At 33.7% G+C, this 12,116-nt stretch overlaps 2 protein-coding genes across 2 annotated transcripts; one reads left to right on the top strand and one right to left on the bottom strand.

Annotated features, from left to right (window-relative positions):
- Positions 1-4,433: 4,433 nt before the first annotated feature.
- Positions 4,434-5,993, bottom strand: LOC123886786. The gene has a single exon (XM_045936072.1). The coding sequence runs from the start codon at positions 5,991-5,993 to the stop codon at positions 4,434-4,436; it is 1,560 nt and encodes a 519-aa protein (XP_045792028.1).
- Positions 5,994-11,502: 5,509 nt separating this feature from the next.
- Positions 11,503-12,051, top strand: LOC123886785. Its single transcript, XM_045936071.1, has one exon. The coding sequence runs from the start codon at positions 11,503-11,505 to the stop codon at positions 12,049-12,051; it is 549 nt and encodes a 182-aa protein (XP_045792027.1).
- The last annotated feature ends 65 nt before the right edge of the window (positions 12,052-12,116 follow it).

Below are 12,116 nucleotides of genomic sequence, written 5' to 3'. Positions count from 1 at the left end.
TTCTTGTTTAAGATGTTTAAAGAGCTGCGGAACGCTCGTTAACATTTTCTTTTTCATTTTACACAAGAAGCTTATTTAATTACTTCCAATATAAATTTCTACATTACAAATTCTGTTCGGAGCTTTGAAAATATAACCATTTTAACAGGTCATATCAAACTTTTCAAAGGTTGGATTTAGACTTAAAAACTATTCTTATGACACAAGTGAGGCTTAGGCTTTCGACTCTGTTTGGTAAAAATAAGCTATAAGCTAGCTGATAAGCTAATTTATAGCTGAAAAGCTAGCTTATAGTCTGAAGTTCGTTTTGTTTCGATTTTGGTGCGGCAAGGACCAAAGATCTGGTAGCTTATAGTTGAAAAACTAGTAAAATAAAATTAAATTGTTTGGCAAATTTAGATGTTGTAAGTACAAAATGACATAAAAGTACATGGTTGGTGCGTAGTTTTTTTTTTGTAAGTGTTAGTGGGTAGTTATTATAATTTTAAAAAATAATAATAAATAAAACTAATAAGGGTAAATATGAAATAAAATGTAAAAAGCTATAAGCTCATACGCTACTTGAAATAACATCTCAAAAAACGCTATAAGCTAGTTAGAGAAACTCGTTACCAAACACTTAACATTTTTATCAAACAAGTTTATAAACTAGTTCAATACGCTATAAGCCAGCTTTATTTGACATACCAAATAGTGCCTTCATTTTTTTTATAAACTAGACTTGATAAAGTGTAATTTGGCCTAATCTATTCTCAACCCTCCTTTCAAGCATTAAACTTAAAGAAAAGAAGAAGATATGAGTGACTTAAATAGTTGGTATTCAACCAGACTCAACTCTTAAACTAATTTCTTCATTTCTATTTTTCACAATTTTTTTTTGTCAAACAGTTTAATAATTAGAAATTTCACCTTAAAGATGAATAAATTGAGTGTTCGATATTCGAACCTTGATTCCTACATATATTTTGCGATGTCCCTACAAATTAGTTTCTATTTTTTTTTTGGTATGTTCTATTTTTCATTAAAAATAAATTTAAAACGTGAATTTTTTTCTAATATGATAATAGGAGAGAGTATTTGACAGCTATAATTAGAAATTCAGGCCGGGACAAACATAAATTTTGTGGCCATTTTTTTTTTTTGATAAGCATAAATTTTGTGGCCATTGATTAGTGGGTGTATCATCTATCTATCTATCCAAATAATATACTCGATCAAAATATAAATACAACACGGCAAGTCATGTGTCATGATTAAAACAAGACAAAACAAAACTTTGGTTATAAAAATGTGATAGGAATATATAATTCGATAATAGTCATGCATTTATCAAAAGTGAAAGCCAAGACAAAATTAATAATAAAATTAATAATAAAATGAATGAAGCCAAGACAAATCTGACTCAAAAGTGAAAATGATGTATATGGAATCTAACAAAATAGATTGACAGGCAAAGATTGCCTCCAACTGTTCCACTGTACTGTTACTGTTCCATTGGAATTTGTCTGTTTGTTATATCATCATTGTTTATTTGTTTTATTTTCTAATAGTGTTAGAGTGGAAGAGGGTGATAGAGATGAGAGAAAGAGATTATCAAAAGCATTGATTTTATTATTGACTTTGGTACAATTTATAGAGTTTACAAATTGTACAATTACTTAACAAACAAGCTAACTAACTCTAACTGACATAGTTAGTTAGCAACTAATCAACAATACACAAAGTAGTTATAACTAACTGTTACAACTAACTAACATCAAAATACTAACTTGTAAGGCAAGTAACAAACACAATACAAACAGTGAAGACAAATGTGGTGACAGATGCTCCAACATCTGTTGCAGCATTTGGAGGGATTGAATTGCCTTCTCAACACTCCCCTTCAATTCAATTTCTCTGTCTTCACAACGCCTAACATGCTCCTTAGCTCCTTGAACCTATCAGCCCTCAGTGGCTTGGTAAGGATATCTGCAATTTGAATTTCTGTCCTGCAATGCATCACATTCAGTTTGCCTTTGCTGACTTGGTCTCTTAGAAAGTGATACTTGGTTTCAATGTGCTTTGACCTTCCATGTGCAATGGGGTTCTTTGCCAAGCTGATTGCAGATTTATTGTCAACATTCAATCTCATAGGCTTCACATAGTTGATCTTCAATTCTTCTAGTAAGGATTCAAGCCAAACTGCTTGACAAGCTGCTTGTGCTGCTGCTACATACTCAGCCTCACAACTAGATAATGCCACTATGTTCTGCTTCTTTGAAGACCATGAGATAGGTGAATTTCTGAACCTGAACCAGTAACCTGATGTGCTCCTTCTATCATCTTTGTCTCCACACCAGTCAGAGTCTGAGAAACCTTCAAGTTCAATTTGAGTTTCACTGTTGCTTGTTGGAAAAGCTAGACCATAATCCTGTGTACCCTTCAGGTATCTTAGGATCCTTTTTGCTGCAATCAAGTGAGAAGTTTTAGGCTTACTCATGAACCTACTCACTGAGCCCACTGCATAGTTAATGTCTGGTCTTGTATTGCAGATGAACCTCAAGCTGCCAACTACCTGCTTGAACAAAGTAGCATCTACTGCTTGTTCATCTTCATTTTTTGACAATTTCAAATTTGCATCCATTGGAGTTTCAGCTGCTTTGCAATTCTCCATTTGAAATCTCTTTAATACATCTTCAATGTATTTTCTCTGATGCAATACAATACCATCTGAAGCATAGTGAAATTCTAATCCAAGGAAGTAATTGAGTTTGCCCAAGTCACTCATTTCAAACTCACTTTTCAATCTCCCCTTGAATTTCTCAATGCTAGTTGTGCTGTGACCTGTAATCAGCAAATCATCTACATACAGGCAAATGACAATAGCATCTGAGATATCACTTCCCTTCATGTATACACCAAATTCAACAGTGCACTTCACAAAACCTTCCTTTTGCAGAAATTCATCAATCCTTTTATTCCAAGCTCTTGGAGCTTGTTTAAGGCCATATAAAGCTTTGTTAAGCTTATACACTTTGTTCTTTTCTGATGCAATTTCAAACCCAGGTGATTGCAGTACATAAACCTCTTCTTCCAATGGACCATTGAGAAAAGCAGATTTTACATCCATATGGTATAGTGACCAATTGTATGAACTGGCTATTGCAATCACTAACCTGATAGTTTCCATTCTTGCTACTGGTGCATACACCTCAGTGTAATCAATTCCTTCTTGCTGAAGAAATCCTCTTGCAACCAACCTTGCCTTGTGTTTCACTATCTTGCCATCTGGATCCTTTTTCAATTTGAACACCCATTTCACACTAATAGCTTTTTTTTGTGGAGGTAGCTCAACCAATTTCCATGTGTGATTCTTTTCAATTGAATGGAGTTCTTCTTTCATTGCTGCATTCCACTTTGAACTTACTACAGCTTCTTTCCAGTTAATTGGCTCAGCATCTGCCATGAATGCTAAATGTACCAAGTCACCATCTTCATTCACTGCACTATCTGAGGTGATTTCATGATCATTAAGCCTGACAGAGGGAAATTTGTTTCTAGTTGATCTCCTTGGAGCTTGAGCAGGCACTGATGATAGTTGAATTCTATCATCATCATCACTTGATGTATGCATATCTTCTTCATGAGGTGTGCCTTGATTTTGATTATCTACTGGTTGATGTGTGATTGCAGCATCATTCACTCCATCTTCCAGTTGCATTGTGACTTGTGTGTTTGCTTCTGAGCTCCATTTCCATTGTGATTTTTCATCAACAATCACATCTCTGCTAATCACAACTTTCTTATTGTTGGGATTATACATTCTGTAGGCACCTGTAGCATCATATCCAATGAGAATCAGCTTTTCACTTTTATCATCTAGCTTTCTTCTTTTCTCATCTGGAATATGTCTGTAACACAGTGAACCAAAGATTCTCAAGTGTTTCACACTTGGTTTGTGACCTGTCCATAATTCCTCTGGTGTGTTATCCTTCAATCTCTTTGTAGGACACCTGTTCAACACATATGCTGCAGTGTTGACAGCTTCACCCCAATAGCACTTTGGTAAACCTTTACCCTTCAACATACATCTAGCCATATTGAGCAGAGTTCTATTCCTTCTTTCTGCTAAACCATTATGTTGAGGTGTGTAGGGAGCTGTTACCTCATGAATTATGCCTTTCTGAGTACAGTAAGTTTGAAATTCCTTAGAATTGTACTCTCCACCTCCATCAGTTCTGAGTATCTTTAGCTTATGTTCACTTTGTCTTTCAGCTAGTACACAGAAATTCTTGAACATTGAAAATACTTCACTCTTTTCTTTCAGCAGATAAATCCAGACTTTTCTGGTGAATTCATCAACACAAGTCATAAAATATCTGCTACCTCCTAGAGTTGGAACTTCAATTGGTCCACACACATCTGAATGGACTACATCAAGTAGTTGTTTTGACCTACACTGAACTCTTAAATGAATTCTTGGGTTGCTTGCTTACAAAGCAACCTTCACACAACTTCTCTGGTGTGTGAATCAGTGGTAACCCTACAACCATCTTCTTATTACACAAGTGATTCAAACTTTTAAAGTTCAAATGTCCATACCTGTAGTGCCACAGCCATTTCTCATCTTCAGTGATCAAACTTGAAAAACACTGAAATGCAGAAACTTGAAGATTTACTCTGAATGTTCTATTCTTTGACAATGGAGCTTTCAGAATCAACTTGTTCTTAGGGTCAAATACTTCAATGCTGTGATCTTTTGTGGAATAATTGAACCCTTTCTCAAGTAACTGTCCAAGGCTCAACAGGTTGTGCTTCATAGATGGTACATACAGCACATCAGTGACAAAAGTGTGATTACCATTCTTCCTCTGAACCATCACTTTGCCTTTGCCTTCTACTGATATAGTGCTGTCATCTGCAAACTTCACTTTGCTTTTGAAATTTTCATCAAATTCCAATAACCAATCTCTATGACCTGTCATGTGATTTGAGCATCCAGTGTCAAGGTACCATAGCTTTGAGGTATCATTTTCTGAGTTTGAAGTCACCATCATCAAAACACCATCTGAATCTGAATCATTGTGTCTTGCATGATTTGCCTCATTCTCTTGCTTCTTCTTTCCCTTGCTTCTGCACTCAGAAGCATAATGACCCCACTTATCACAACTATAACATTGAATCTTGCTCTTATCACCTTTCTTTCCACCATTCTTGGTTTTATTCTTTGAAGATTCAGATTGATCCTCCTCACCATTATGATGATTCTGATCATGACTGCCATCACTCTTTCCCTTATTCTTATTCCATTTATTCTTTCCCTTACCATTCTTGTTCCAAGAACCTCCATTCTTTGCATACAAAGCCTGATCTTGATTTGCCTTGTTATCTTTCCTTTCTTTCCTTTCTTGAAGCCTCTGTTCATGTGCCTCAAGTGAACTGTGCAGTTCATTCACAGTCATTGTGGAAAGATCTTTGGATTCTTCAATTGCTACCACTATGTGATCGAATTGAGGGTTTAATGTTCTGAGAACCTTCTCAATTACTTGCTGATCAGATACAGTTTCACCATAGTTTTTCATTGAATTAACCAAAGTCTGCAATCTAGTAAAATACTCACCAATGGATTCCTTATCCATCATGCCTAGCAATTCATATTGCCATCGAAGGTGTTGAAGCTTCACTTTCTTGACTTTATCTCCACCACCATGAGCATTACTGAGTATATCCCAAGCTGCCTTAGCTGTTCTAGCACCAGAAATCTTCTCAAAATTCGATGAATCTACACATTGATGAATCAAGAACAGAGCCTTACTATCTTTTTTCTTCACTTCTCTGAAAGCCGTTTGTTGAGCTTCAGTCGCATTTGCTGCAAGAGGCTCAAACCCAGTACTGATGATTTCTTCAACTTCTTGATAGGTAAAGATGACATTCATCTTCACACACCATTGATCCCAATTCTTTCCATCTAGAATCGGAAGATTTGCAGGCAAAGAATTACTGTTATTGTTCATCGTGATGAATCAATGAACAATGGAACAAGAAAGAACGAATTTTCTGTGTAAAGGGAATGGAATTGATCGAAAACCTAAAGGCTAACTGATACCACTTGTTAGAGTGGAAGAGGGTGATAGAGATGAGAGAAAGAGATTATCAAAAGCATTGATTTTATTATTGACTTTGGTACAATTTATAGAGTTTACAAATTGTACAATTACTTAACAAACAAGCTAACTAACTCTAACTGACATAGTTAGTTAGCAACTAATCAACAATACACAAAGTAGTTATAACTAACTGTTACAACTAACTAACATCAAAATACTAACTTGTAAGGCAAGTAACAAACACAATACAAACAGTGAAGACAAATGTGGTGACAGATGCTCCAACATCTGTTGCAGCATTTGGAGGGATTGAATTGCCTTCTCAACAAATAGGAGTATATACAGTATACTATATACACATATATAGTAATAATATTTTACTATATATGTGTGTCTGACACTTGGTTGATATTCACGTTCAAAAATATACTTAATATTGTGTTTATTTCAACTATATACATGCATGATTAAATAAATATTCTTAGATACTTTGATGTTGAGATGTATCAAGCGAAAATTATTTAAAATTTCATATTAAATAGAATAGTTGAGGCTTGAGTTTGAGTAACATATAAATGAGAGGATCGGTAATCATAGTGTCTTAAGGTTTTGGATAAAAATGTGGTGTTTAACCTTATTTGTATGGTTTTTCTTGGCTCAAATGTATTGATCCAGTTCAATGAGACTTCCTCTCGTGACTTAATAGTGGTATCAGAACCCGGTTCGATTTGACGGGGAGCGTGAGAGAGTTTTTGTATTGGATCAGTGACGTAAAGAGTCTCACATTTGAGGAGTAAAGTTGAGATTGAACAACATATAAGTAAGATGACTCGTATATATTATAAACTCAATATGCCTTAATGTTTTGGATGAAGTTGTGGTGTTCAACCTCACTTCTATGATTGCTCTTAGGCCAATGTTGTTGAATATGTTTGTTGTTGTGTTAGAAGTCCTACATTGCTTAGGTTCCCGGGCGGATAAATGTATAAATATGTGATGACAACCTCACCATTTGAATTAGCTATTGGAGATGAGATCTAAGCATATTTAACAAATGTGACCCAACCCAACATTTGGAATAATAGAATAAGGGAGAAATTGATAAACTAAAACAGACTCTCCTAAGAAAAATAAAGGTCTATACAAGGAAAAAAAAAATAGATCTATAAAATAGGATGACAATAGGTAGGGTATGGGTAGGGTACTATAGTACTCATACCCGCAGTTTGAAAAAATACATGTACCTATCCTCATACACGCGTGATTAACAATCTTTGTATCCGTCCCCATACCCTATGGGTATCTAAGTACTCGTACCTGTTACCCACATTTTTGCTAAAAATAAATCGATCAATTATAAAATATCATATCATTTTAATATAATTAATTTTTTTAAAAAAAATTTAATGTTGACTCATGAAAATTATAATAAAATGTTTTACTAACCTCGTGTTAAAGTTCATTTCTTTGTTGACATATTCACATTGTGTTTATATATGTTATAAATAAATATTTTTATTAAGAATGTGTAATAGTTTAATAATGTTACATTTTTTTAAATTGATATAAATATGTTATTATATAATAATATATATATAAAATATATATATATATATATTATGTGGGTATGGAGCGGGTGGGTACTAAGGTACCCGTACCCGCACCCATACCGTTCATTCTTGCGGGTAATTACTCATGCTCGTACTCAAAATGCGGGTTTTTATCCTACCCGTTATGAGTATTTTTTGCGAGTGCCCATTGGGTATGGGTCAAATTGACATCCATAAAAATACATGAAAAAATAAATATTCAAATTAGCCAGTATTCTTGTTCCTCTCCTTTGCAATCATTGACCGAGCTACTGGTAGTTGCTGATTTACGTCAAGGTCATCTCTAAAATTTTAGGTGTCCTATGCGAATTTTGATTTGGATGTCTAGTTTTTCTTTTTATAATAATATTTTTATGAAAATTTGTATTTTGTGGGGAAATAAAAAAAACTTCTGTTTAACAAAGCAATATTCATTTTTTGGTGATGTAAAGGGGATAAGACACTAAGTAGCCCCAAAGAAACTAAAAATCATGAGGAAATCTAATAATCAAGATATCAGCACTAATAAGAATTCAATAAAATTTTGAAACATGACCATAGACCAAATTTTGTATCACCTAGTATCTGATTAGACTCTCGAAGCACAAGAATCCAAAACACAATTTGACCAAGTTTGTTCTTGTTTAAAATATTCTTCATTAGGGTTTGAGACGGATAAAATTGAAGACACACATTATTAAGTAATCCAACATCAGCTTGAAAATCTTATTCAACATGTATAATTTGGAATATTATGTGAAGAAAAAATTGGCATATATAAAACGAGATTGATTAGTCAACATTAGCATAAACCTTGCCATTTACATATTCATCTTCTCTAGTTACTTTTCAAAGACGTATATCCTTTCATCTAAAAAAGTTTTTATGACAGCCTACAATAAATAACAGCCAACTAACCACTAGATTTGATATAGTTGTGAGGGGTTTGGGTAGTACGTTATAGATCCTGAGTTCGATTCCTAGTTCATTGTAAACCAAAAAGAAATAACAACTAGCCGATATATACGAAATTATTCTTTTTTTTTTACACAATATACTAAATTATTCTAAACAAGGCCTTTATAAATATTTGTACAAATAATAGAAGAACATGAAAGCTTCCAACGGTAACATTTAAATCATAAATATGTGTAATGGAGTATCAACTAATTTTATTTATTTTTGTCAAAAAAGTTAATTTTAGTTAGATAGTCTTTAAGACACTTGTTAAAAAACTAAATAAAAGAAAAAAATTCTCTCGAAAAAAATAACTTTTTAAACTCTTCATCCATGAAGAATATTCTTCTTCACTATTTACATGAGTGTTTGCGTTTCGTTTGGATATGGGGTGCTGTCATAATTTAATTTTTGTCTCCTCGATTTTGTTTGTTACAAGCCTATAACATGCTTGGTGGTGGAGAAACAATATTACTTTTAAGGATAAATATTGGTGTGTTCATGAGGTGATGTGGAAGATTATTGCTTTGTATGATGAATGTGTGTGGATTTACACTCTGGAAGGTACCTTATGTGCTATTCAGACGACCTTGAAATTTGTTGCAACAAAGACTATAATAGCATTATTTGTGAGAGTGGTTATGTTGGGAATTGCCTTGAAAACGTGGAAAAACTCAAATCTGCTGTTTTTCGTGCTTCAGGCGAAAAACTCGTGTCTCAGGCAAAAATTTCAGCAGGAAAAAGGGCAAGATTCTGTTTTCGTGCCTCAGGCGAAAATCTCGTGCCTCAGGCGAAAAATTGTGCAGGTTTATAAATATAACACGTTTTCTGATATTTGTAAGAGGTTTTTAGGGTTTCTAAGGCCAACAAATAGACTAGGGTTATAAGAGTAACATCTTGGGAAGACTCTAAGGTTGGCGAATCATTCTATCACCTTGGGAAACATTTGATTAAATCTCTTGGTCACGAGAAGAGATTTGGGAAAAGGGTAGAATTAGGGTTGAAGTCTAATTCTTGCAACTCTTTTGTATTGAATCTCGTTGTAATCAAGTTTTCTAACGATAGTGTAACGGAGAGTCTCTCTCCCCCAGAGTAGGTCGGTTTTGACTGAACTGGGTAAACATTTGCTTCGTATTCTTTACAGTTTTATCGCTTATCTTTTGTTCGTGATTATTATTGATATTTCCACGTTTTGATTGCTTATTCGATTTGCTCCACACATCAAGATTATTGGTGTGATATTAAAGAATTCACAGCAGGTTGCTTGGAAACTGTTGAGTTGTTTATTGCTAGACGCAATAGCACCTCACATTTATGCTACAAACATTCTTATTATAGATGCCCTACATGAGAATGTAGCACTACATCGATGCATGTTCTTAGAAAATAATATGCGCAGATTTTGTTTCAAAGGAGAAATCGAATGCGAGATGTTCTTCCTATTGGGATTCCCCCCGCTTGACTTAGAGTTCTCGTCTTGAGAGATGAGCTTGGAACTTAGCTTCTATATATATTTTTTTTCCTGTACTTTTTGCTCTTTTACTTTGTAACATCATAAAAAAAGGTGTTGATTATATATTTTTCTATATTTAGTTTCTTATCGAGTGTTCCAATGACATTTGTTAGCATCGGCTTCAATTTTTTATTTTTATGAAAGGAATATCAGTAAATTTGATATGAATGAAATCAACGCATACTCCAATCAACACACTAACATGTGCAATATAAAGCATAAACATTTATTGCATATTCCACTCTTATTAAGAAAATTTGATTGTATAGTTAAAATGTTCATTTCATGTGTAAATGTACCTAAAATACCTTTTGTATATGTATATAGTAAATCTTAATTTTTCATATGTTAAGACACTTTGTGGTTTTAATTAGTGAACACTCCAAATATCTGAATACAGAATATTGTTGGGTAAACTAGCGGGTTTTCTATTGATAAGGGCCATAGGAACGTTCTTGGAAGAATTACATGGAAATTTTCTCTTTACACCTCTTATATTGCTTTCAAGCCTTCTAAACTTCTATTTTTGCCTTTTGAATATGGTTCGAATTCTATTTTGCAAACTAAATAGTAGTTCGGATAATATTTTTCGCTCCACTTGGTTCGGATTCTATTTTCAAACCACTGGAAAGCAGAACAAAAACTAATTAACTCAAATTTATTAATTACTATTTAACTCACTTTATTTTATTTTATTTTTTTGGCATTAATTAGCCTTCTGGTTCCAAGGAAAGGGGTCCGTAAATCTAAAGTTAGGCCCTGAGGTTAAAAAAATCTGACCAATAATTATTTTCACCAGGAATTGAACTCATATTCTCCTGAACCATCCGTCCTAAGAGAAGTTCATTAACCATTTGATTTTGATATCTTATTTTATTTAAGTCATTTTGAATCACTTTATCTTCAACTCATTTTAAAAGGAAATTTTCAAATAAAATCCATCAAAATTAATTTTCATCACCTTAATTACAACCAAACACATATTTCATCATTGATTTTGGTAGTATATTGTTAACCGACAATTAGCTATTAAGATTGTTTGTTTGTTGTACATATCCTTTGCAAGCTGTATTTTTATTAGTAATTAGTAGCTCTTAATTCCTTCTCCTTTTGTGTCTCTATTTAGTTGAATCTTTGTAACTTAATTTGTATCAAATCAATATATACAATACAATTGATTTTATTTATTTGCAAGCTGTATTTTTATTAGTCATTAGTAGCTCTTAATTCCTTCTCCTTTTGTATCTCTATTTAGTTAAATCTTTGTAACTTAATTTGTATCAAATCAATATATACAATACAATTGATTTTCTTATATGGTATCAGCCTACCTTCGGTCAATCCTATCTCATTACTAATGGCTGCCATAAACATACCTAACCAAAATTCTCCATATTTTCTTCATTCATCTGATCAACCAGGTCAAATACTAGTCACACAACTACTTGATGGAGACGATTATCCTACTTGGAATCGTGTCATGACTATGGCTTTGGAAGCAAAAAATAAACTTGGTTTTATTGATGGCTCCATCGCAAAACCAGAACCAAACAATCATAATTTTTCTAATTGGATTCGCTGCAATAACATGGTTCAATCTTGGCTTGTTCATTCAACCATTGCAAACTCCATTCTTTGGATCAAAAGTGCACGTGATATATGGCTCGATCTCCTCACTCGTTTTAATCAAAAAAATGCTCCTAGTATTTTTGAAATACGACGCGCTATTTCAAACCTCTCTCAAGGAACCAATTATGTTGCTACTTATTACACACAATTGAAGGCCTACCGCGATGAACTTGATTCATATCGCACGGTTCCTGCTTGTGTTTGTGGTGTCATTCCTAATTTCAATGATATTTATGCTACTGAGCATCTCATGGATTTTTTTACAGGGCTTGAATGATTCCTTTGCATCTGTTAGAAGTCAAATTCTCCTAATGGACCCTCTTCCTTCCGTACCAAAAGCCT

Source organism: Trifolium pratense, linkage group LG5 (genome assembly GCF_020283565.1).
Source record: "Trifolium pratense cultivar HEN17-A07 linkage group LG5, ARS_RC_1.1, whole genome shotgun sequence".
Classification (NCBI taxonomy): domain Eukaryota; kingdom Viridiplantae; phylum Streptophyta; class Magnoliopsida; order Fabales; family Fabaceae; genus Trifolium; species Trifolium pratense.
The sequence above is the reverse complement of the archived record's forward strand: the minus strand, read 5'-3'. Positions and strand labels throughout refer to the sequence as shown.